The following is a 27,581-nucleotide window of genomic DNA, read 5'->3' as shown; positions in this document are numbered from 1 at the left end:
AGGCAATGGGATGGAGTATTTCTCTCAGCTGAGATATCCTAGGGGAGATATCTTTTGGGAGATGTAAAAGAAAATAGCTTCCCTGGGCATAAAAAAGTGACATCCTAACTTACACAAAGAGAGGCTATACATCGATAACCTGTTACTGTTACTGAAATGTTGACTAAGATATTTGTTTTTTTCAGGCCTGACTCTGGAGACAGTATTGGAAGCTTCCTGGCCAAGCATCAGCTCAAATTTCCCATCTGGCTTAAGGAAATTACAACATTAGCTGATAAATAAAACATAATAGTAGTGGTTTCACCACACCCCCCCCCCCCCCCTATTTTTTCAGCTTTCAAAAAGAAAAATAGGGCCTTATCTCTATTGGGTACCACCCATGAAGGGCTATGGCTTTTCTATCCCTTGCTTAACATTTCTAACCTAACCTAAACTAAGCATCAAGATTTGTTTAGTTTACTACCGGCTGCGCCCATATCTTTTATGGGGTTCTTTCTAGCTTTTAGTGAGGTATAAAGCTTTGTCCGGACAGACAGACGGATGGACAGACATTGATCTACTTTTCAATAAAAACTTTTATTTAATTTTTAAAATGAAAACACTCCCATCATCTCAAACCCTTTCCCCTATAATTAAAGAGTGTGTAGCATGTAAACATGAAGTTTTATAATTGAAATATCATACACCGAAAATGATTAGATTAAAAATTATAGAATTATCAAAAACAGATTTTGCATATAGTCAAAAAATTTCATACAAACATTCATGATTGCTTTCAGGGGGCCTGAAGGTATTAGCTAATGAACGATAAATCAATGCACATTCCCAATGATAATTAACAATAACACACCTTCCCAAGATATCATTAAGTTATTATTGGAAAAAAAAATACTGTTACTTTTAACCAACGCTAAGTTTTTGATTGAAAGAGCATTTTTGTAAAACTTGAGTACCGGTATAATTTACATTCTAATGTACCCTCCCTCACTACTTTAAAAAAATTTAAACATTGTTTTTTTAATAAATATTTTAAACTAACTCTGTTACTTCCTTGCTTAATTTTGATTTGTTGATAAAGATATCATTTAGACAGTTATGATTTCTAATGGGAGTTGTAAAAAAACACTCTTAAAAATTCTTTAAAATTCCAATTAAACTCTATTGCTTCCTTGCTTAATTTTGATTTGTTGATAAAGATATCTTTTGGACAGTTATGATTTCTAATGGGGGTTGTAAAAAAACACTCTCAATACTTTAAAATTCCAATTAATGAGAATTTATGAGAGAAAAAAATTTATTTAAGGGTTTATTATTTATTATCCTCATCAAAATGTTGTTAAGATTCTTTTAGACAAACTTTTCCTTGTTTAGTAAAATTTAGAACATGAGGTTAATACAGGGAGGGAGGGTTCATTTTATACAATTTTTCTCTTATTAATTGACTTAAAAAAACTTTGGAGACTTTGTTTGTACAAACTTATATCCAAACTTTTACTTCAATGAATTTAACCCACACCCAATACATTTTTGGTGTACATTAATTCATCGTCCATTGTCTTATCCCTTAAGATTCCTGGGTTAATACCTACTACATAAAAACTTGGTTATACAAAATTAAATGAAAAGGCGTGTTTGGTGAAGTTAAGTATTATCTAGATACAATATTAAACATGTTTTGCGGTGGGTTACAATTCAGGGATTCAAGAATAAGGAAAAAGGCAAAAAAATGTATCTGCAAAATATGTAATAGAAAACAGAGATAAAGAGTGTTGACTTTATAGAGTCTAAAATGCGTAGACACTGTAGGTTGATAACTTATTGACGTTCAAGGGTGGGGTAAAGGGGTATTTAACCCCCTAAAACTTGAGACTCCTCATTTTACCCCCTCACAGTTCATTACTATAACAATTTTGTTTTAAATTCCCAATCTTAACCAGACCACTGCCAATTAACCATACAAGATGCGTAGATTTCATATCTGGCAACTAGCAAATCCAATGAAATCAAATTTTAGAAAAAATTAAGTTAAAATTTCATCCCCTAGGAGCTTACACTCATCCATAGGCGTCCAAGGGGGGGGGGTAATGGGGCGATTACCCCCCCCCCCCAAACGAATTTGGGGGTGCCGTAGGCACCCCCAAAATTTTTTTCATTTTACCCCCCCCATTTAAAATTTACCCCTACCCTGGGGGTGCCGTAGGCACCCCCAACCATTTAGGAGGGGGTATTTACCCCTCCAAACAATTTTGGGGGGGTAAATACCCCCCCAAAATAGAAAATCTCTAACAAAAAAAAAATTTGCGCGCTTCACGCGCATTTTTAATACTAAATTTTTAATAAAATTTAACTTACCCCCCCCCAAAAAATTTTACCGGGGGGGGGTAAACAAATTTTACCCCTGCCAACAGATTTCAAGGGGGTTAATTACCCCCCCCCCCAAGCAAATTTTACCCCCGGGGTAAAAATTTTGGGGGGGGGTAAAAAAAATTTGCGGCGCGCTTCGCGCGCCATTTTACCCCCCCCCCCAAAACCGAATTACCCCCCCCTTAAAAAAATTTTACCCCCCCCAAAATAAAAAGCTCGGACGCCCCTGCACTCATCCATGATAAGAGAAACAAATATTCATATTTTTAAATTCTTAACAACTTTGCTTTCGTGAAGTCTTTCACAAAACCACAATATACATGATTTAATTGAGGCTGTATTTCCGTGACCTTAGCAAAGCAACTGATAAAAATGACCATTGATTAACTCCCTTCAGGAGTGGTTTTATGAAGAATTTTATAAAAGCAAACTTGTTCAAAATTTTAAATTAATAATCTTTGCTTTTCTTGTCATGATTGTGTGGTAACTCCTAGGGGATGAAAATTGAACTTGAAATTTTCAAATCTAATTTTCTCAAAAATTAGATTTCATTCGATTTTCTGGTTGCCAGCTATGAAATCTACGCATCTAGTGTGGCTAGATGGCAGTAGTCTGGTTAAGATTAGGAATTTCAAACAAAATTTTTATAGTAATGAACTGTGCCCTCTAAATTAAATAAATGAATTATATTTTTGAAACCTCTTTTTTTCCCCTCTAAAAATAAAAAAGGTTGGACGTCTATGCGTGAATTGTATATATTATTTAGAATCTTTTTTGCAAATATAGAGGCTAGTCTCTAATTAAGACTGCATAGTACCTGTACTGACAAGACGGTCAAACTGACTTATATCAGTCATAGAGTGGACAGTTTTTCTTAATTATAATTTAAAAGAACAGACCAGGGAAAAAAGGGCGGGACAAAAACGTTAAAACAACTTTGTACGAAGCGATACTTATTGTAAGTTGAAAGACTGGCTTATCATTTTCTTTTTCTCTGGGGACGAACAGACAAGCGCTAACTATAGAAAATGAACTATTTGAGAAAAAATATACAAATTTAAATACTGCATTTGTTACACATACAATACATGATAAAATAGAACTAAATTTGCATAATAACATAATTTGTAATCAACATACACAAATTTAGAATAAAATCACAAAAAAGTAAATCTTTATTTTCTTAGCTCATATTTAAGATGGACGTTTGAAGATTTATGAAGATTTTCTATACTCGCTGCATTGAACATCCAAATTATAATTCACTTTATCCGTTGTTCTACCGTTTATGCTACAAATGAAAAAAATATATTTTCATCTGTAAAAATATATATTAACAAATAGGGGTTTATTATCATTTTAATGGAAAATTACCAGCCATACATTTTTATTTCACGCACACAGTACTTTTGCATGGTGTCACTGCCATACCACTAAATATTTACTTTTACAGGGATTATTTTTCATCCTTATTATAAAGTAACAGGATATCTCTTTGTGTATCTGTTTATCTGTTTGTACCGAAGTATCCCACTAACCGCTAAACCTTTATGTAAAAATTGTTTTAAATGTTAAACTGTAGATTTAAAATTGGGGATGGTAGACCACTCTCCTCTCCCCAAAAAATACCCCACCCCCACTTTTACTTTTTTACTTTTTCTTTTCAGATCTAAAATAAAAAAATGAGTTATTGAATTCAACTCCCCTCATTTTCAAGTGCCCCTAGATGTCTCTAGGGGCGTATCCGCAAGTAACTCGTAAAGCAGCATTGCCCTTGAACATTAAACAGCGATGGGTTAAAAAGAACGAAAAATGAAAGATAGTAAGATGAAAGATTTCACTCTCCAATCTGGCCTGAATTTCTAATGAATAGATTCTAGACTTAGTAATTGAATTAGAGTTTCGAAAGAGCAAAGTCTTTATTTTCGGCGATCTTTAAGCATTTGCAGAATTGATAGTGTGCCTGCTTGCTGTCGGGGAGGTGTCGAGTTCGAGTTTTGACCACACCGCGTCATACTAGAGACGTAACAAAAACCACCTAAACGACAGGCGCGTAGTTAGGGGAAAGCTTCGGTCCGTAAACTGGTGCAACTCATTATTACTAAGCGCAGTTAGGACTTTTAGACAGCGGTCGTGCAATTAAAGGTTTGGTTCTCTGTTGGAAGATACTTAACCTAATGTCATAGTGTGTAGGTGCGACTCTATACAATTTCAAGGAAAAAATAAGGAAAAAAACTAAATGAAAGTAATGAAAAAAACATTCACTTTAGATTTTAACCCTTAACGGTCGGGGGGGGGGGGGGGGGGGGGGCGTTGAACGCCCCCCCATCCGGTTTTTTCTATCTCATTTTCTGTGTGTGAAAGATAAAGAGCCCAAACTGCTTGACTTTTTTAGTAGTACATCCTTATATGAAATACAGGTTTTCAAGTCACTTTCAGGTTCCAGGTATGATCCTGCAGGTCCTGATCCTCCAGGTCTCCAGAAATCTTTAAAAGGCTCCTGTGGCCGCAATTTTTGACTTAGAGACTTCAAATTTTAAATTTAAGCTTTTCTTACATGTCTACATAACGTATTAAAATTTCATGAAGATCCGCCGCCGTTTTCCCGCCGACCGCCGACTGCGGCGGCTGGCAGCTGCCAAGTACAGCTGCGGCCGCTGAAATTTATATTTTGATATTTCTAATGTAAAATTTACATAAAAATAAACATTTTCTGGGAAAAAATTTTTCTTCTAGCTTCAAAAATAAGAAAATTACAGCCGTTTGAAATTTTTAAATAAAAAAAGACCTAAAAACAAAGGTTGTTAAATAAAAGGGTGAAGGAAGCGAAAATTGACTTAGACTTATATAAGGTCGGAAATTCATTATCAAACAGGGGACTTGCACAAAAAAATTTAGCCCTTTAGCTCTAATAGGAACTGAGATAATTCCCCCCCCCCCCCCCCGACCGATTAAGGTGCGGCAAGGGGCCCGACTGTAAAGGGTTAATGCTAACTAGTTTGTTAACAGTTTTGTGTGAATATTTTTTTGCCTGGCAAATATTTAACTTGGCAAATTATACACTTCGTGGGAGTTAGGATAGGGAGCTGCAATAGTTTTTTTTAATCTTTTAAAATTTTTTTAGTAATTTTTTTTATTAATTAATGTTTTGTTAAAACATAAAAGAGAACAATTGTTCTATGCTTAATATGATGATATTTCTTATTTTTTCCCTGTTTAATTGTTTTCCATATTTCCAGTTTTAATGAAAGAAAGTAGTTTTTCTTTATATGCCATATCCTTATTTCTTTGATATTTCCATATAAATTACAGTAAAATGTGTTTGTTTTCTATTTTCAAATGTTCTGTGAGATTAGGTTTAGAAAAAAAATAACTTATATTCTAAAAAATTAGAAATAAATAAAGCAAATAATAATATTCAAATATGAACATGGAAATATTCAAATTATATGCAAAAAATGTACAGTATGTAGGTTGATAAATAAGCTCCCAAAAATCTTCAAAAAAATAATTAAGTGGCTAAATGAGCCTCATTAATCTGTTTAATTGTAAAGTCTCTAATCAAAGAATTGGTATTGTGGGCTTCATAATAAAGCTATAAGATATGGATGCTACACCATTGGAGGCCTCAAGAGGAACTTGAAGGAAGGGGGGGGGGGTGGAGGGAAAGTCGACTATTTATTTTTGATTTTAGATGTTTTTGGAGGGGGAAGGTGTCATTTTTTTAAGGGGCGATTTCACTTGGAAATATGTATATAGTTTTAAACTTATCTGGACATATATGAAGCTTTACTTTATATATGTTCTGCGATCAGTGGTTATTGCTTTTTAGCCAAGGTATTTCTAAGATCTCTAGCATGCCATGGTCATAAAACAAACGTTGAGCCCTCTATTATAAAATTACGTGTCTGTTAATGTTTGAATCTGTAGGTGGTTTGTACGGTCAGAAGTAATGTTTATGACACTACCAGGCTACTACCCTTCCATACTATTGGGTAAGTACATATCCTTATATAAAGTAACAGGATGTTTGTCTGTGTGTCTGTCTGTGTGTCTGTACCGAAGGATCTCGCTAACCGCTGAACCGATTGGGTTCTCCTTAACAGAGTAGCTTCTCATAGGTCCCGGGAAGGTTTATAACTATTTTCTTGGGGGGTGGGAAAACCCCTACCTCCCCAAAAAAAAAATGAAAATCCCCCCCCCAAAAAAAAAAATATTTTTGTTTAACTAAAATTAAAAATGAGGGGGGGCAACCCCCCCCCCCAAAAAAAAAAAAATTTTTCTTTTACTTTTTCTTTTAAAATCTAAAATAAGAAATTGAATTATCAAATTCGACTCTCTCCTCCTCAAGTGCCCCTAGAGGCCTCTAGAGGCTAGTAAAGTAGCAGGATGTTTGTGTGTCTCTTAGAAAAGAAAAAAATTATCTAGTTTGTTTGTCCTTTAAATCTTACTAATCACTGATCAGAGTGAGTTCTGCATTTTAAGAAATCTTCTAACAGGTCTCAGATTGAGTTTAAGTTACTTTATTACTTAAATTCTAGTCTTAAGGTGGGTTTAGGATATTTTATGTCTCCTACTCCTGCATAGAATAAAGAAATTCTAGATCTTCAGCTCTTACTTCTAGTAATCTATGTAAAGTAGATCAAGTCAGACAGTAATTCCTTTTATTGTATATGCAGAAAACAAGAAATGAAAAGCGGCTTAAAAATAACGATACAATTGACCAAGTATACATACATTTTAACATTGGTCAATAAAATTAAATACTGGCCTATCATTGGTCATTTGTTTTGTATGACGTCATTTTTCTATAGGTACTATAAGCTTCTTCAAGAAATTATTAATGAATAGTATATGTAAAATCAAATGCTTTTTTTCTTTTAAAGTTTGGATAATGTATCAACCAACCCGAAACTAAATGAAGACATGGAAAGCTTTATATCAACAAGAGTTATCAAGTCAAAACTTATTAGGTTAGTAGATAAACAGGATAGTTACGTCCACTGCACATGTAGTGAAGTTATGACAAGCTAACAAACAGCAACGTGATATTAAAAACAAAACAAAAATACATTAGTTGATTATCTCATCTTTACCACAAAAGCTTGGCTGTGCATAGTTATTGTTATTATATTATTTGCCAAGGCATTCTCCTACTTCTTAATATCATAATTATGTCTTTTATGACAAAGTTTATCATATTTAAGGAAAAATAACAGGATTTTTTTAAAGATTATTTATAACAATATTTTAAAAAATAAAAAAATGTTACATTATATTTATTAACTTTCAACCTTATAAATAGCTAGCATTAAGTTTAGAACATTTGTATCAATAATAATTGCATCAACTCACGCAAAATGAATGTTGTAGAGGTTTCGTGATTTTTTTGCAAATTAAAAATGTTTCTCAATAAAACTAGGAATAAAACATTAAACATTACTTTTATTGGTTGAAAATTTGGGACACTAGTAGTAAAAAGTATAAGGAAAGTGCCCACAGTTTTTATACTGACAATTGAGAGTGCTTGTTTATAAAACTTTGGATACCCTTATGGTAACTTCTAAAAATCAGCCATGTGATGTCATAAAAATGATTAAGATTAGAGGGGGAGTGGGAAAGAAAATCCCTTAAAAAGAGAATGATAATATCTCATTTTTATGACGTCACATGTCTGATTTTTGAGACACCTTTTAAATTTACATATAAATGTCTCTTCCCTATATCCTGTATATATTTACCAGGAACAACATGCATCCACGCAGCGGGGAAACTGAGTATTTGGACAGCTTTGCTCGTCATCTGGTCTCTAGAGCACAGGTAAATAGATAATTAGGTATACCAATTTGATTAAGGGATAGATAGAAATAGAATATCACGATAATGGCTGAGATAATGTTATAGACGCTACAGCCCTTAGTTGCATCTAAGGACCCTTAGTTTTCAATTTTAGTTTTAAACTGAAAAACAAAATTATAGTGAGTTATTTTTTAAAGGACATTACTCTCGGGGTATCCTTACCCAGAATAAATATAAACCGCCCTGGACATATAAGAAACCTTCCCAGATAGTTTTACCTTATTATAAAGGATTTAAATTAAACTTTAACATTATTTTTGTTTTGTTTTTAGGGATGTTTCCTTTATGCTAAACTAATTTTGGATCTCATAGGTAAGATTTTATACATATTCCTTCCAAATTGAAAACGTCTCCTTTTAAATGTGGTAGAATTTCTTAATTGATTGATCAGTGCCTTGTATTTTTGAAGGTTTTTGCCTATTTTTAAAGAGATTATGTAAAGTTTCTCTTATATTTTTCTCTTTTAATTACATTTAAAAAGTACAAGGTTAAAGAAAAAAGAAACTATAATTAAACCAGGATGGGCGGTGACAATAGCAAAACAATTTACTCGTAACCAAAGTTTAAAACCATATTTGTTGGCTTGGAAACTATGGAAAATTTTATCAATTAAAGATTGTTTGACTCTAATTATCACTTAGTTTAATCTACAATAAGGGGTTATTATATTTATCATTCAAAATCAATATCTATCAACCATTCTCTTATCCTATAAGATCTCTGAAAAAAAAATTGTTTCAGAGCGGGGACAGTTAGTGTTGAAATCCAACAGCTACAAACTTATCCCACGAACATTGTCAGAAATTTATCTTCTCATCTTTAATCTTAGGTAATAATATGTTAACAGTAAGTAACCATTAATTTATACATAATAACATGAAATGGATATTATTAGATTTTCATGGTAACACACACAGCTGGCTGAAATATCAATGCCCCTTAGCCACCCCCATTACCACATCCCCTTCCTTTCCAACTAGATGAATGAACTGACTAATAAAAGAGGTCCATATTAGGAAGCTAAATTGACGACATCAACATCATTTCCGAAATAGAAATTAATGACTTCTCTAATCGAATCGACATGTTTAGTGATATATTATCTACAATTGGCAACGCTTCTAAATATTTTTTGTTGGGGGGGGGGGGGGGCTGTAACTGAAACAATGTCTCTTGGGAGGATGTTAATATCCTTCCCAAATATATTTATAAATTTTCTCTGTTTTTGTTTCGATGTAAAGAAAAAACATGCTAGTCCACTGATTCACGAGATCGTAAGTTACAGACAGACATAGAGACATTCTGTTATTTTTATTTAAGGATTCATATCAGTAGATAACTGTCCTTTTTAGTTTTTATATACGCAATCTATAGCTGCGCTACTAATTAGTAATCGTTCTTGTTATTGAATATTATGTTTCTAGATTTTCAACAACAGCTAGCTTTGAAAGAGTTCATGATATGTTTGCCATTTGTCTTGCTTCTCTACAGGTGGGTTGCATACTTAGATAGATAGATAGTTGGTTAGAAAGATAAGTTTGGATATATAGTTGGTTAGATAGATAGTTGGATAGATGGTTAGCTTGATAGATAGATGGGTAGATGGATAGGTAGTTGAATAGATTGACGTATGGGCAGTTTGAAAGATAGATAGATAGTATGATTAACTGATTTATCTATCTAACTATATATTTATGTATCTTTATCTATCTATCTATTTATCTAGTGAATGAAGTTGACAGAAATGTACTGTGTATTCTGATGCCTTACTATCAGACCTTATGTCTATCTATCTATCTAGTCAATGAAGCTATCAGAATTTTACTAATTATTTTGTTGCCTGACTATAAATCCTTATATCTAACAAAATATGTATATATCTATCTATGTATCTGACTATTAGTCCTGATGTCTATCTATCTATCTAGTCAATGAAGCTATCAGAATTGTACTGTGTATTCTGTTAACTGACTATTAGTCTTGATGTCTATCTATCTATCTAGTCAATGCAGCTATCAGAATTGTATTGTGTATTCTGTTAACTGACTATTAGTCTTGATGTCTATCTATCTATCTAGTCAATGAAGCTATCAGAACTGTACTGTGTATTCTGTTGCCTTACAATAAGCCCTGATGTCTCATGGAGAGAGTTCAGAACCAGATATAATTCTATCACAGATCTTCTTGTTACAAGGTTAGATAATTAATGAGCAGCAGCGCTTCAAAAATTCAAATAACAAATTTTGAGGGAGGGGGAAGGGGATGGATATGTTTTAGTGAAAGCCCTGTGCGAAGAAGGAGAACTGTTTTTAAGGGATAAGGCAAGATATAATAAATTAATAAACATCCTCAATGATGATAAACGAGATTACCACTTCCTTAGATTAAAATTACTTACCAAATCAAATTCAATAAAAGTACCCAAAGTTTACGGCAAATAAAAGATACCAGTGAAATATACAGCCCAATGACACCTCCCTCCCTGAACTATTTCCATATCCTCAATATTCATAAGCTGCCTATGTCAGAATCTTAGGCAATTAGATCCGCTGCTATTCATGCAAATCATACTTGTTTTTAGATCTGATGGTTCTATGATGTATTTCCATCCAACTTTGAGAGATTGGTTAACCAGAAGAAGGTAAATTTCAAATAATTTAATTCATTTGAAATTTCTGTTTTTGTGACCGGGTGAATTTAAAATTCCATTTTAAAACAAGATTCTTATAAATAATACATATATTTTTATATTGATGATATTAACGGACAAAAATAATAAAGACAAAAGTGGTAAATCATATAAGTTTTTGTGATGAAAGATCTCATAAACGGCAAAACAAATGATGTTTTGTCATGTTTTACGCATATGGGTACGTGAAAAAACCTACCCTTAAAAAATTCCAATAGAAGTATATTACTCAAATTATTTGAAGAATTTTTGATAACAAAAGGTGACTTATAAAACACTAACAAATCTTCTAAATTTTGTAGGGAGGGAGACAGTACCAACTTTCTAGTGGATGCTCGAGTAGGACATGCTGCCATTGCCTTCTCCCTCATCAGAAATAGATCCGTCACTAAACCAGAAAAGATTCTGACTTTGGTCCACCATATTCTAAAGGTAAACTTTTATATCTAGATGAATTATTTTAGTAACACAGAATTTAAATAAAAGGGTAAGACATTGCAAAGTGGTTATACCTAACTATAGGCTAGCTGTGCCAAGTTATCCCCTGCTTAACCCACCCTAACTTGTGCCGCTACACTAAAATTGTACGAAATATTAATATACACCCCTAATTATGATAAATAATAATACTCCTTATAGTTTTAACCAACCAATCAAGTAACCAAACTTTTTGGATTCCTTCTTCCCTGGAATGATGTGTAAAAACAATAGTAATAATTTTGTTCTTTAGGCAAATCTGAACAAGAGTCAAGAAGTTCTGCAGGGTCAAGACCCCGTAGGGGCTAAAGACTTGCAGGTATGTATTCAACTCAGTATTGAAATGAAGCTTTTTACAGCGCCTATAAAAAATGACGTCATACTGGCCTATCATTAGTTAATTGAAATGTATTTTGGCCTACCATAAGTCAATTGAAATATATACTTGCCTGCCATTTGTAATTTAGTCTGTGTATCGGCCTATCATTGGCCAATGGCCATTTGTATTGTATGAAGTCTTTTTTTATATGCAATTTAAAGAGCTTCCCTTGTTCTATATTAGATGGAATATGAGTGTATTGCTTTGAATAATTATATTTAGAATGTCCAAGAGCTCTGCCAATTTTTAAAGTATTTAGAACAACTAATTTTCTTTTTTTTGCTTTCTTGTCCCCTTTATTAATTGCTATACTTTTCTTATCTTATTTAAATACTTACTCTATATATGGATGCCTCAGCAAGGTTTGCTGGCGTCCTGTGGCCGCCAGAATGGTGATATATAAAAATACATTCAATTACTAGGCTGCTTTAATATCTATGAGTGTGGACGATGTTTCTGCTGCTTTGGCATGCACTAAGAACATTTACTCTCCTGTGACTAAGGTAGGATATTTATTTTACTTCTAATTTTGATATAACAAGGATGAGAACTTTCATAAAAGCGAAGCTCTAAAACGAACATTTACACATGTAGAGTGACAGAACTGAATAAGCAGAATATTAATGCATAAGTCTAAACAAAATTCTAGGCAAATCAAAACTTCTTAAATACATGATACTGTTTAAGGACAAACAGTTTGTGAACAGTCTGTTAGCTCATTTGGTGCTTTATCTCAAAGTGCCTACTGGAGCACAGAAACCTTCCCTTTTTGTCTTAAAATAAATTAAGGGAGGTGGGAAGTTTTTTTACTTTAGATTAGGTTGAGTTATATTTTTCATTTTCATTGCATTGCTTTGTTTATTTTTATCCTTGATATTTTTGCAAACACTTCTTAAAGATATTTAGTAGTAGTAATAGTGAAGCTACTACTAGTCTATTCTATAGGAAATACCTTTCTAATGACTATTTTAAAGAATCAGGGATAAAATGAAGGATAAGAAAAATAAATCTTTTAAAAAAATACCCAAAGTAGTAAACTAATATAAACTAAAAATATTTCGAATCAATGATAAAAGTTATTTCTTTCATCGTATTATAAACGGCTTTCCGCGGATATAGAATGTACAATTATAAGATTAAAACCAGTGTTTTTTAGCCCCGAAATGCCGAAGGCACGGGCTAAAAACTGGTTTTAATCTTATGATTGTATATTTCTAAATTCGTAGAAAACTGGATATAATACGATGCTAGACATAGTTTTTTTCGTATGGATGAGAACCGGTTCCTATCCACCAGATTCGAATGAATACGAGAAAAGAAGATTAAAAGCTAAAGAAAAATATTGTAATTATAGAAGTGTATGTTATAGTTTCTGTGCATCTGAACCTCTGTTCCCTGTAAAGCCCTAATGTTTGAATTCCTAAAGTTTATCAGATTGACGTTCAGCATCCCCCCCCCCCGTATTTTTATTTTAGTTAAAAAAAATTAACAAAAAAGATTTTTTTTTTGGGGGGGGGGCAATTTTTTTGTAGGGGCGATTTCTCTTGGGAGGGTGTTAGTACCTTCCCCCAAAATAGTTATAAACCTATGAGAAGCTACCCTGTTAAGGAGAACTTGATCGGTTCAGCGGTTAGCGAGATCCTTCGGTACAAACACACAGACACACAAACACACAAACACACAAACAGACAAACAGACATCCTGTTACTTTAGTATAAGGATTTTACCTATCTATCTTTACCTTGACTTGAAAAGACAATTAATCTTGCACTTTACCAGTTTTTGTATTATTTTGTCTCCAAGGTGACAAAATTTTAATTCTATCATTAATCTCTCTTTACATTATACATATTACTAAGCTTACAAAACATTTGAGTGTTCGTCATTGTATCTATCTATCATTCTTTATGTTTCTATTTTATCTATCTAATTGTTTATCTCTATCTATCTTTCTGTTTTTTTATGTTGAACTATATAGATGATTATGTCTATCTGTCCATTAATAAATCAAATCATCAAATTTGCTATCTAAATCTATCTGAATATATTTTTGTCTTTCTTATATCTATCTATCTAGGTATCAAGAATGTTGCTGCTATCAGGAGCTAGCCCTGACTACACAACAGAGCTACTAGACTTATCAAGCCTGCTAGGAGTATATTTCTATCTAACTATCTATCTATCTAGGTATCAAGAATGTTGCTGCTATCAGGAGCTAGCCCTTACTATACAACAGAGCTACTAGACCAATCAAGCCTGCTAGGAGTATATTTCTATCTCACTATCTATCTATCTAGGTATCAAGAATGTTGCTGCTATCAGAAGCTAGCCCTGACTATACAACAGAGATACTAGACTGATCAAGCCTGCTAGGAGTATAGTTCTATCTAACTCTCTATCTATCTAGGTATCAAGAATGTTGCTGCTATCAGGAGCTAGCCCTGACTATACAACAGAGCTACTAGACCAATCAAGCCTGCTGCTAGGAGTATAGTTCTATCTAACTCTCTATCTATCTAGGTATCAAGAATGTTGCTGCTATCAGGAGCTAGCCCTGACTATATAACAGAGCTACTAGACCAATCAAGCCTGCTGCTAGGAGTATAGTTCTATCTAACTCTCTATCTATCTAGGTATCAAGAATGTTGCTGCTATCAGGAGCTAGCCCTGACTATATAACAGAGCTACTAGACCAATCAAGCCTGCTGCTAGGAGTATAGTTCTATCTAACTCTCTATCTATCTAGGTATCAAGAATGTTGCTTCTATCAGGAGCTAGCCTTGACTATATAACAGAGCTACTAGACCAGTCAAGCCTGCTAGGAGTGTGGTTTTATCTAACTATCTATCTATCTAGGTATCAAGAATGTTGCTTCTATCAGGAGCTAGCCCTGATTATACAACAGAGCTAATAGACCAATCAAGCCTGATAGGAGTATATTTCTATCTAACTATCTATCTAACTAGGTATCAAGAATGTTGCTGCTATCAGGAGCTAGCCCTGACTATACAACAGAGCTACTAGACTAATCAAGCCTGCTAGGAGTGTATTTCTATCTAACTATCTATCTAACTAGGTATCAAGAATGTTGCTGCTATCAGGAGCTAGCCCTGACTATATAACAGAGCTACTAGACTAATCAAGCCTGCTAGGAGTGTATTTCTATCTAACTATCTATCTAACTAGGTATCAAGAATGTTGCTGCTATCAGGAGCTAGCCCTGACTATACAACAGAGCTACTAGACCAATCAAGCCTGCTAGGAGTATATTTCTATCTAACTATCTATCTATCTAGTTATCAAGAATGCTACTGCTGTCAGGAGCTAGCCCTGACTATACAACAGAGCTACTAGACCAATCAAGCCTGCTAAGATTATATTTCTATCTAACTATCTATCTATCTAGGTATCAAGAATGCTACTGCTGTCAGGAGCTAGCCCTGATTATACAACAGAGCTACTAGACCAGTCAAGCCTGCTAGGAGTGTATTCTGCCCTTGGAGAGACTGCTATGGTCTTTCTACTACTGGAATATTCAGCAGATGTCAATAAAGCGAATAACAGGTTTGATTACGCAATATAACTGTAATGTGTAATAGGCATAAATGTATCCCTCTAATATTTGTCTCAAAAACACTTTAGGTCTGTTTTGTAATAAACATTTGAATTAAACAGTTTATCTTTATAAGTCAATTATAATTGAATCAGAGAGCTTTTAAGTCTTTTGGTATCTTGTAACTATTTTCTTGTTTAGAGGACAAAGTCCATTGTATCTAGCCGCCAGAGAGGGTCACGCTAAGGTTGTTCAGTATCTTATACAAGCAGGAGCACAGGTATATCTATCTATCTATTATATTTGGTCTATAGAGAGAGACATACTAAGATATGTTCAGTATCTTATACAAGCAGGAGCACAGGTATATCTATCTATCTATTATATTTGGTCTATAGAGAGAGACATACTAAGATATGTTCAGTATCTTATACAAGCAGGAGCACAGGTATATCTATCTATCTATTATATTTGGTCTATAGAGAGAGACATACTAAGATATGTTCAGTATCTTATACAAGCAGGAGCACAGGTATATCTATCTATCTATTATATTTGGTCTATAGAGAGAGACATACTAAGATATGTTCAGTATCTTATACAAGCAGGAGCACAGGTATATCTATATATATATTATATTTGGTCTATAGAGAAAGACATACTAAGATATGTTCAGTATCTTATACAAGCAGGAGCACAGGTATATCTATCTATCTATTATAACAGGTATTTATCTATCCTAATAGTATACACACACCTACCATCTCGTTAATCAACTGTCTACAAGACATAAATACACTATTTATCTATCTATCTAATAACTATAACCTTTATAATAGAGTGTATTTGTTGATGTTTATTTATTATTTTAGATGAACAAAGTATGTAATGAAGGATTATGCCCTCTCATTATGGCGGCTCAAAATGGACATCTAGAGGTATTAGCTATAAAGGGGGTCATTTTTTCGCGTATTTTTCGAAAAAAAATGTGTGTAACCGTTAGTCAAATGCGGTTATTAGGTCAAATTGTTCCTAATTATGACCACATATGTTTGTTTAAAATGGTCATAATTAAGAACAGTTTGATTTAATAAGCGCCTTTGACTAAACAGTTGCACACAACTTACTAAAAATACGCGAAAATATTAACCACCTTTAAGTTATTTTTCTTTTTTATGTATTAAACATTAGAGAAAGAAAATCACATACTAAATATCGCTGTTATAACTTGATCGAATATAAATTTAGCTATTTTTGTTTTTATTTTCATTTTATACCTTAGCTACATACACTGCTTTAAGTTCAAGAACTATCTAGCGTATATGTCATATTTAGTGATTTACATATTTACAACAAATAATACAAAAGAAATAGGGGAATTGAGGTTAAAATAAATTGATAATGCAAATCCCAATGAAACAAATTTATTATTTTTGATGGAAAGTTTTGAGACTGCTAGTTTAAACTAGCCAATCAAACCTTTATAAAAGTCCTGAGAATTTAAGATCAATTTTTTTGAGAGGATAATTCAATGGACGCAAATTGATGGTATATTCCCAATAATGGTGAAATAAATTACCCGTTCTGTTTATTCATATTATTTGAGAAAATTACCACTTAAGCAAGTTTTGAGCCAACGAATAAGAGAGTGTGTATATAAAGCACATATTGTTTTTTAAGGTTATTGAGATTCTGTTGCTTGAGGAATGGACCGATGATTATGATGATGTTTATGGTGATGAGAATGATAGCAATGAACCAACTAAACCTGACGCTGCAAATCAGGCGCTCGTTGCTGCCGCTAGATTTAACCAGAAACAGGTTAGATAGCAAAATATAATTGTCTGTAATACGATAATATACCTGATTTTTCAGTATAGCTGAGAACTGATTCTGATCCAGTGATTATTAATCGTTTTTTAAGCCATACTGGAAAATAAATTCTTAAAACACTTTTAGTGATGCAAAAATTTATAATTAAAAATAATTTTATTTTTAACATGTTTTTATAAGAAAAAGTTTTTTCTTCATATATAGCATTTCAAACTTTTGCAGGTTGCTGAATATCTTTTGGACCGTCCCTACGTAATATTGGATAATGTAGATGACCTGACTGGCCTGACCGCTCTTGGAGCTGCTGCTGAATCAGGTCAGCTTGCACCACGTTGCTGCTATGATATCAACCTAAACAGGGATCTAAAGTGATAAGACAATGGTCAATAAGTTGATGTACATCCACAATAGTTTTACACAAAATTATCCCTTTTGTACATCTAAATTAATGGTTGAAACGTTTGAACACTCAAATTAATAAACCAACAATCAAAATTGACTAAAAGTTCTCAAAGTTGTTTAGCCAACCAATAAAGAAACGTTAGTATTAGACTTTTGGGACTTGCGTAATAATCAGCAAATTGTCCCCTCTCTCTCTCTCTGCAACCTAATACTGTATTCATACTTGATGATGATTAAAATCGCTTAAACTTAGTCATGTCTAAAGCAAAACATTTATTTCTAATACCATGATAGTTATTTCTCGCATCGTCTCTATAGACGGCTTTCCGTGGATATCAAAATGAAAATTTTTAATACTATAACCAGTTTTGTTACACCTGAGGTACAAAAAGCATTGGCTAACATTACTGGTTTTAATATTATGTACATTTTTATATTTGTAGAAAACTGGATATAATATGATACGATACATGATTTTTAAGTATGGCTTAGAACCAGTTCTAATCCAGCGGATATCAATCGGTTTCTAGTCCATACTGGATATTTTAATTCATTTTTTAAATGTTCAGGTCATAGAACAACATTGGAGTTCCTAATTAGACGCGGTTCCAGGTACAACAAAATAAAATTGAAATTTAAAGAAATTTGGTATTTAGGAAAGGTTGGGTTAGTTTATATTGTCTTGAGGTTTCCCTGCAAGGTTTCGGCACTTCAAGTATAGGCCCCGCAGGGTTAGGGGAGGGGGTATATGCTCGCCAAGCACATTGAGGGAAGGCACCGAATATGCTGTTTTAGTTACATTTTATCTACTACCAAAATTGTTACCGATCCTTTTTTTGTTAGTGCATCATTTCAGTACATCACTATTTACAATACCAAAATAAAATAACTGATTACATATCAATTATTTTTGTATAGGTTGAGTGCTAGTTTTCAAAATGGTAATACAGCCATTCATTTGGCAGCTGGCAATGGACATTGGGATACAGTTGACATTCTACTAAGGTATTCATCTAAATTTATTTACCCAGGGATGGACGTATGTTAAATCAACTATAATGATAAACAAAATTACCCTTCTGTAGAATAAAACTAATGGATGAACATTTTGGACACTACTAGTTTGGAACCAACCAATTAAATTTCAATAAAATAAAAAAACCTAAAGTTTTTTATCCAACAAATAAGATAACGTGGTGTTAAATTTTTGAGTTCCAGTGTTATTTAGTTTTTACAGACCAACGGAACGGACAGACAAAAATAATTAAAGAGCAACCTCGCTACTAAGAGTAACATTCCCGTCTGTCTTTCTATCTTAGTGATACTTTTAATATGTAATCTTTAAGGGAGGAGAAAAGTTTGGTTCTGATAAGAAATAATGATGGTAGAACTGCTGTAACCATGGCTGTTATAGGTATTTATTTCGAGTTATTTGTCAGGCTCATTGAGACGTTCCTTTAGACACCTTAAACCCTATCCAATTTGGTGATAAAAAGACAAAATTGGGAAACTTTGCAATTTTTTTTATATTTTTTCTTGTTTTCTTTGAGTCACCATAAGCCACCCTGGATGTCATTTTAGGATATATGTTCAAACAGTAACATCTAATAGGATCCAATGCCATTTTCAAAAATGTATAAAGCATTGTTCTAACTCAACTGTTGTCAATTTGAAAATATATATATATTTTACTATAACCTATTTTAAGTTCGGTCATCTTGAAAGCATCCTACTTTATATTGATTCATCTTAAAATTTTTAACCAGTCTTAATTTTTAATTACTTTTAAATTTCGTTTAATTTCTTTATTGGCAACAATTATGACCTGCTAATTGATAACTATTTGTTTAGGTGGACATCTGGCCATAGTTGACCTGTTATTAGACGCTGGGGGCGATTTTGATTATGCTGACATGGGGGGTATGACTCCTCTTCTACACAGTGTTCATCAGGAATGGAGAATAAAATTAGAAAAATAATGAACCATCCCTTAGTTGGACATTAGGAATAAGTGGAAGTTTGAAGAACCACTTTTTTTAATGTTGACTTTAAAAAACTGCTTATATGTATATGCTAAGTTTAAGCTTTAAAATTGGTTTAAGGATTTTCAAGATTGGTAGATTAAATATATATTTGTTACTATCGGTTGCACCCCTAGCATCTTGGATGAAGAGCTAAAAAAGGCTTGCTCATTTATATAGGATTAAGTTAGTATGTTTTTCTACCTTTTTTTACAATAATTCATAATACACTTTACTAAGACGTAAAGATATATTTCGATTTTAGCAATCATTTTCAGTTCAATTTGTCTCTTGTAGAAGAGAATCAAGCAATATTAGCTTAATCATTTTAGATTGATAGATGAAAATTTTAAAAATAACGATTTTGACAATTAAAATTTATTATTCATGAAATACTAGGGTCATATACAGATGGTGAAGTTGCTACTGGATAAAGGAGCGAGAGTGGATAGAATTGATAAAAGAGGTAATGCTTCTTTGAATTATATACTTTTTTGTTGTTATTTTCGAGATCATATTAAACATTATCCGCCAATTCAAAAGCTTGTTTTAATGCTTCCTCGTCATTTGTACGGCCTCAAGGACCTCAAAAGCAATGGTCTAGTTGCAATATCGTAAGATCTCACAAAAAAATACTCAAACCTGACCATTACCAATATGAAAATTTACTGTAGAATATCCATTTGCTAGATCTTAATAGACAGATATAATACAGACAGATAGACAAACATCCTACATTTTTGTACATTATAATAAAACTACGTTTATAGGACGTGGATGTTTGAGTATTGGTGTGGAAAGTGGAGTTGAATCTATTATTGAAATTCTATTGGATTTTGAAGCCAATATGGAGGTATTTATAGTTTGTTAGGTAGTGGGACAAAGTGTCTAATAAATCAGCCATGTGACGTCATAAAAATGAGGGATTATCCATTTCTTTTTTAAGAGATTTCTTCCCCACTTCCCCTCTCATCTCCCTCATTTTTATGACGTCACATAGCCGATTTTTTAGACACTTTGTTCCGCAACGTTTGTTAGATGTATAGGGAACATAGCCAAAAAGTAGGTTCAATGAGGTCCACAATTGACATTCTACTAGATTTTAAATTTGATATGAAAATTTTTAACATAAAAGATAGGTATTTAGATGTATAGGCATTATCATATAATATAGATAGAAAGATTGTCAGGTAGAATATAGTCTATCATAAAAATTCTACTAGATTTTAGTTATTAGACAGACATAGACTACATTAAAAATAGATTGATGGTAAATGGTAATAATGGAGAAATGTTTAAAGTTGTTTTTAAAAATATCAACCTAATGAATACATATAGTTGATATGTCAGTTATTACAACTTTTATTTAATGCCTTGAAATTTACCTAATTATTCAAAAGTATATTTTTTAAGACAGCTGATATTAAGAGAGAAAAGCAAAAAAAAACAGTCTACATGGACAACCTTTAGAAATATAACATGTTAAGGTGTAGTTTTTTTTAGTTCAACCGATTGTAAATTGTTTTTTTTTTGTTTAGAAGTATGACAACGATGGAGTACGACCTTTGGAGCGGGCCATCTCATTAGAGAAGGCAGATATTGTCTCTTGTTTCCTGAGGAGAGGAGCTAAACTTGTCACTGACACCTGGCATATTGCTGATGGCAAGCCTCAGATTCAGTAAGTATTTATAGATTTGATAGATTGATAAATAGAGAGATGCATAGATTGATAGATTGATAGATTTGATAGATTTGATAGATTTGATAGATTTGATAGATTTGATAGATTTGATAGATTTGATAGATTTGATAGATTTGATAGATTTTAAAGATTGATAGATTGATGGATTGATAGATTTGATAGATTGATGGATTGATAGATTCAATAATTAACAGATTGATAGATTGATAAATTCTTAAATTAATATTTAGATTGATAAATTTATCAATGTAAAAATTTATAGAAAATTATCATTGGTAAAATGCACTTAATTGAATTTGAATGAACGAACTGACGTTTAAGACAACAATATAGAAAAACTACCCATATAAAATTGTGCCAGATTGTCCTAGAAGTCACCGTTGCAAAAATCTTCGTTTTTAAAATAGATATTATTTTTCAGAATGATTTTGATCAACAAAATATTAGAGGATGGAAATACTTTGTTCAGAAAGAATAAACTTCAAGATGCTTCACATAGATATAAATATGCACTCAAAAGAATTCCACAATTAGAGGTAATAAATGGATACATAGACAATTAGGTATACAAATATAATTGATTTCAAAACGCTTCGCATGAATATAAGTATGCTTTGAAAGTTATTCAATAATTAGTAGTAAAAGTGTACAATAAGCCATATCTTATGAAATTTCTTAGGCTTGTTTCATAGCTATTGTTTTATTAGCCTGGCATAGATATAAGGTAAATGACTATAAGTATGTGAATTTTATGTTTTAGGTTATGTTATATTGAACAATGGGTAACCTTCAAAAAAATTTTTATCAAAATCTTATTGTTTCTAGGTTGAATGGGCAGATCGGTTCAGTGGTATGGAAACCAGCCTGCTACTCAACCTCAGCAGATGTATGAGAAGATTAAATAACTATGGAGAGGCTGAGCTCTATGCACAACAGGTAATTATTCCACGCGTGATTAGTTGATTGGGTAACTTAAAATAAAGCTTACAACATTCATGAAAAATAAGAAGAGCAGAACAGATAGACTGACAAAGTGAGGTATAGATAAGGTGCTCAGAGAAATATATATGTATATATTTAATAGCAGCCAAAAAATAGCAGTACCATCAAGGAAAGAATCTTATTTTTAGCATTACAGACGGGCATTATTCATAAGCCTTCTATCTTTTACAGTGGCCGAGAAAATCGCGTTTGTCCTATAGTCTTTGGAAAAGGAAAGCGTTGCTATTTCTATTACATTTTTGCTTTGCAATTTTTGTCGAAGCACAATAAAAAAATTAAGAAAAACAGAACTTAGTTTTTGAACTTACAGAAATTCTTTAATCGAATCATCTCTTTAGGTACTTGATTTCGACCCTAGTTGCAGCGAGGCCCTGGTTGCTAAAGCGAAGGTTTACAAGAGTATTGGCAGAAAATCAGAAGCTCTTGCTCTACTCTCACAAGCCAGAGAGAAAAATCCCTCAAATAGAGATATCAATAAAGCTATTTCTAGGTAAAACTTTGTGAGATTTTAAGCAATGATTCGTATAACTTAAAAATAGATTTCTACAGTAAATTTTTTTTTTTTTGGTTGGTATATAATGTAATACTCGCAGCTGGCTAAAATAACGATACCCTCCTACTAGATGAAAGAACTGACCAATAAATGAGGTCCTAAATTGACGAAAAGTTTTCCCCTGTTAATCTATTCACTTATATCCTATATCCATTCGCACGCTGAATGTTTAGGCTACGCGAGGAGCTGGACTCCTCTGAGAGGCTGACAGAGATTCCAGCACACCTGGGCTCCACCACCAGCATTCCATACATTGATGAATCCTCAGCCACGTGCAGTGTCATCAGTTCCAACAACTAATAGTCAGGGATCCAGGAATAGGAGAATTGACGATAGTCTGCTCCTTATTACTTCACTGCTGCTTTTTTTTCCATAGTGCTTAGCGAGCACAGAACCACTACCCCTCCCCTTTTTGTGTATTTCTTTTCCTTCTTTTCCTGGGGGGGGGGGGGGGGGCTTATCCCTGAGGGTCTGCCCTGCCAATATAACCTAACATAACCTGATCTGAAGTAACAAGCAAATACATTCAAAATCCCTCCCCCCCCCCCCCCATTATTTTTTATTTATTTCAGAATAAGTGGGGTTATGGGTGTGTCTGTGCTCGACTAGGAACTTTAAGAGAAAGTTCAAAGATGCTATTTTGTGTTCTGGTATAATCCTACCAGCAAGGATGTCATAATCTAATTATTTTTATTGTCAAGTATTCAAAAAAGAAATAAAAGTTGCGTTACAAAGTGTTTCAAAAAGCAGCCATCTGACGTCATAAAAATGAGTGAATATCTATTTCTTTTTAAGGGGTCTTCTTTTCACTTCTCCTCTCATCTCCCTCATTTTATGACGTCACATGGCTGCATTTTGAGACAGTGTGACCCGCTCTAAATAAAATATAAGTTTATTGTTTTATCCTTTTTATTTTTATGTCTTTAATCTGCAAGAACATTTTTTTTATTTTTAACAAATGTTTAAAGCTATTATTTAACACTATTTTTCAAGAAACCAACAGAATATTATAAAGTACCATTTGAATGTGTGATATAAATGAAAAAAGCTTCCTTAAAAAAACTACCATTTTTTATGTATGTACCATTTTGTACCATTATAGAGATGCTAATATTTTTAACTCAAAACTTTTTAAGTAACGGAGCTGTTTTCAAGTTTAACTAACAGTAAATCGAATGAAAACAAAACAGCTTAAACTACTTTAAACATTAAAAAGTTCCTTTACTTTAAAGTCCTTTTTTATAAAGTAATTTTTTTCTGATATTTTTCACTTTTAAAGGGCTCCGTTACTTTAAAACTTTATCATATTTGTTGATTAATTATGACTTTAAATTTGCAGTTAGCTAAATTTTTAAATAACTTTACATAAGATTTGTCATCGAACGGAAAGACTTACCACCCACAATTTCGAGCTTCTCAATTGATTGTAAATCTAAAGTCTTCTTTGAGGGTATCACTTGAACCCATAATAACCATAATGGAATTAAATTATATAAGTTAACATATGCTTCCATTCGTAGTAGTATGTAATATATAATTACTCTGCTGAAATTTGCATTAAATTTACAAAAATAAGGATTACAACATCCATAAAAGCAAAGCTCTGAGACGGTAGGACAAACGAACATTAACACTTGTATAGTGTCAGAACTGAATAATCAGAATATAAATGTATAAAATTTGTTCAAAAACTGATTAATACGGGATACTGTTTATGGACATACTTAAATTTTTAGAACTTAATTATAGAGATGATTTGCTATAACAATGTACTTTGTTGCCCCAGGAATAAGTATTCCAAAAATCAGATCAATCGAATAATTTTATCACATGAAAATTAGCTGTTACAAAAGTTAAAAATCAATATGTTTAAAAAAATAATGCTTATAGAAAAGTTTCGCTTTTAAAAATCCTAGGACAATTTGTTTAGATTGTAAATATAAGTTTTGCTCCAAAATTAATAAAATTAAGTGCAATATAAAGGCTTCAAGAGCCTGAACTATTTATTATTAATTATTGAATTTTAAGTACTTTTCATAAAATTTAACAGTAGAACTGTAAAATTTATATTATTTAAGATTAAAAATGTAGATCATTTTAAAAATTAAGAAACCTTGATTAATTTTTTTTATGGGTTTACCATAACCTTTTTTTTTAAATTAAATTTAGGTTATATTTTTCAAAGGTGGACAAATTAATTTTGAATGATGAACCGAAAATGCGCTAAAAATTAAACAAATTTCGCTTTATAATTTGTCTACCCTTATTAAATAAAACCTAGATTATTGAAATTGGCGCTTTAGATATACGCTTAAATTGCTATTCTGTGTGGTTATTATTATCAATTAATAATTATTATATTATTGTAAAACTAAAGTATTTATCCATATAAATTATATTTGTATGGAAAAACGGCTCTTCGAGTGCATCTATTATTTTTTTTATATATTATAACATTATTGTTTTGTCTTAGTTTTTTTCACCAAACCTTTCTTTTAAACTTAAATTTCAATTATTTTTCTTTTTATGAAATGTTAAATCTTAAAATTAAAAGATTATCAAGAATTTTAGAATGGTTTGGTATTTTTTTTATATTGTTATCAGTTACACTATAAATAATTCATAATCATATTTTGTATCTAACTTGCCCTGTACTAAAATAAGACACAAATAGGACTTTTCTATTTCGTAAATTTTCTTCCGGTATGGCTTTGTAACCTATAAACATCCGCAGGACTAAAAATTGTTGCTAAATTGTTATTAAGTTCATAATTTTTACGTCTAAACATCAGTTGGTTTATTGGTCATTTTTACGTCCAAAATTGTAAGCAGAACGTTTTGTCAAATCTGGGCATAATAATCAGAGTAAAAAAGAAAAAAATGTTTTCTGGGATCGTGGAAAACATCTTTTCTATATAGAATTAAATCTGTATAGCTTTTTGGCATAAGTGGGCCTCAATTGTTAAAAATCTCATATTTTGAAATAAGTAAAATATATAGGTAAATTTTAATTGTCTTTATCTTTTAAGTCTACATAAACAAAGTTTTTAATATGAATTTAAAATGTTAAATTGATAACCAAGAAATATTTTTTTTATTTGCCTTTATATCTTTATGAAATGATAACTATTTTTAACATTCGCACATTGACCATTTTTTTGCATAACTTATTTATTCATTTTATTATTAATATTCAGTTATAATGCTTTTTTTCTGTTTATTGTACTACTTTTAGGTTTTTGAATTGTTGAATGAAATAAACATTTTTTTGTTTGACATTATATTTTTATTTTGATAGCTCAGTTATAAAACAAAGATGACAACATCCATCAAAGCAAAGCTCCAAAATTAGAAGAAATGACAAAAAAACAATAACTCTAGTACAGTGTCAGAACTTCAAAAGCAGAATATTAATTTCTAAGTCTAAACGAAATTGTACATAAATATAGGATAGAGTAAAAGTATATACTTTGCATTTTTTTAGGATTTTACTATAGAGATGCCTCGCCTATAATACTGTACATTTTTTGTCCTAAAAATCATTATTTCAAAAATCAGATTAAAATGTTAAAAAATCATCATATTTTAATTGTTCGTTCGGACTTTCTGGAAACGATTACAGACTACCTAAATTTTACCTAACTGTTATAGGAATCATTATGCAAAGTTTAAAAGATAATTCTAACATGCCTAAATTAACGAAAAGACCTGACCGTTAAAGGCGGACTCACCCTATTGATGTAAAATCTTTTAGAGATAAATATTAGGGTGATCTAAAAAAAATGCCTATCTCAAAGGAAGGACTAACTGGTGGAAAAACATACAAAGTAATTCATTGAGTATTGTTCAATAGACATTTAATAAATCATTAATAATAAAAGTATTAAGTATTTACGCAATATATAATTTATAAAGTCTAATTTCTTTTAATATTAGATTTAATTGCTTTTTAACATGGACAATTAAAGTAATATGAAGCGATCATTTGTTATAATACAATTTAAGTTTATTTATAAGGCACACCTTAATTGTGAAAAATAATCAATTAAGCCATTCTAGTAGGGCTTTGAAACCGATAGATATCCGCCGATTAGATCCGATTGTGATCTAAAATAAAAAATCATGTATCGTATCGTACTTATCATAGAATAGCATAAAAAATCAGATAGAACGAAAATTTACTAATCATCGTTAGACAGAAGGAAATAAATTGAAGAATTGCCACGCTACGTTTCTTAAAAATAGAAAGCTTCTTTGTCTATCAATTTTTTTAACAAAGTCATGTTGATTTTTGAATTTTTTTTTAATGTTTCAAGTCCATAAGAAAAAAATTGGAAAGGGTGTCGGAATTTGTAACGTTAAAATATTATTACGGCAAATAATGAAAAATTACTCTAGATTCTCATTAATTGGGTTACTGTTGAAAAGCCCAAATTAGAATAGTCTTAGAAATATATTTAATTTGGTGATCAAATTATCCACTAGTCGTCGGGGAGGTATTTGGGATCAAAACTTCAGGGCCAACATAACTTGAATTAATCTTAAATTTTTCGTTTTGTTATCCACGGAAAGCTGTCTATAATACGATGTGATATATAGCTAATATGCTCGTTTTCATTATGTGGACTTATTCATTAGACCATATCTAGCAGTTACGGAAATTAAAGGATTAATTTTGTCGCTCCATACCATTAGATCAAGAGTGTCTTAACAAAACAGTAATTTTTCTATAATTTAACTAGCGGCT

The 27,581-nt window shown here is 32.0% G+C and overlaps 2 protein-coding genes across 7 annotated transcripts in view; both read left to right on the top strand.

Moving 5' to 3' along the window:
* Positions 1-333, top strand: part of LOC145325448 (uncharacterized) — a 143,326-nt gene extending 142,993 nt beyond the window's left edge. For all 6 annotated transcript variants that reach the window (XM_080168430.1, XM_080168428.1, XM_080168431.1 and 3 more), the window contains exon 18: positions 186-333. In XM_080168430.1, coding sequence (XP_080024556.1) covers positions 186-282 — 97 coding nt within the window. In that variant the 3' untranslated portion in view covers positions 283-333. The remainder of the gene's footprint in view (positions 1-185) is intronic.
* A 5,937-nt stretch (positions 334-6,270) lies between these two features.
* Positions 6,271-25,982, top strand: LOC145326188 (protein TANC1-like). The gene is made up of 27 exons (XM_080169342.1): positions 6,271-6,359; positions 7,251-7,337; positions 8,109-8,184; positions 8,496-8,535; positions 8,965-9,052; positions 9,648-9,714; positions 10,302-10,417; positions 10,805-10,864; positions 11,215-11,344; positions 11,643-11,708; positions 12,191-12,271; positions 15,175-15,332; positions 15,523-15,601; positions 16,194-16,259; positions 17,002-17,142; positions 17,377-17,470; positions 18,126-18,168; positions 18,475-18,561; positions 18,903-18,970; positions 19,408-19,509; positions 19,978-20,043; positions 20,348-20,430; positions 21,116-21,255; positions 21,701-21,815; positions 22,105-22,215; positions 22,620-22,771; positions 23,008-25,982. Exons 2-27 carry the CDS (start codon positions 7,291-7,293, stop codon positions 23,132-23,134), a joined length of 2,403 nt encoding a protein of 800 aa, XP_080025468.1. The 5' UTR covers positions 6,271-6,359; positions 7,251-7,290; the 3' UTR covers positions 23,135-25,982.
* Positions 25,983-27,581: the final 1,599 nt, after the last annotated feature.

Source organism: Acartia tonsa, chromosome 8 (genome assembly GCF_053477335.1).
Source record: "Acartia tonsa isolate MP-2025a chromosome 8, ASM5347733v1, whole genome shotgun sequence".
Taxonomy (NCBI): Eukaryota; Metazoa; Arthropoda; class Copepoda; order Calanoida; family Acartiidae; genus Acartia; species Acartia tonsa.
The sequence above is the reverse complement of the archived record's forward strand: the minus strand, read 5'-3'. Positions and strand labels throughout refer to the sequence as shown.

Coding starts and splice junctions, on each gene's coding strand:
- LOC145326188 (XM_080169342.1), top strand. CDS start 7,291: ATGGAAAGCTTTATATCAACAAGAGTTATCAAGTCAAAACTTATTAG. Junction 7,338..8,108: donor ATCAAGTCAAAACTTATTAG/GTTAGTAGATAA, acceptor TATATTTACCAG/GAACAACATGCATCCACGCA. Junction 9,715..10,301: donor TTTGTCTTGCTTCTCTACAG/GTGGGTTGCATA, acceptor CTATCTATCTAG/TCAATGAAGCTATCAGAACT.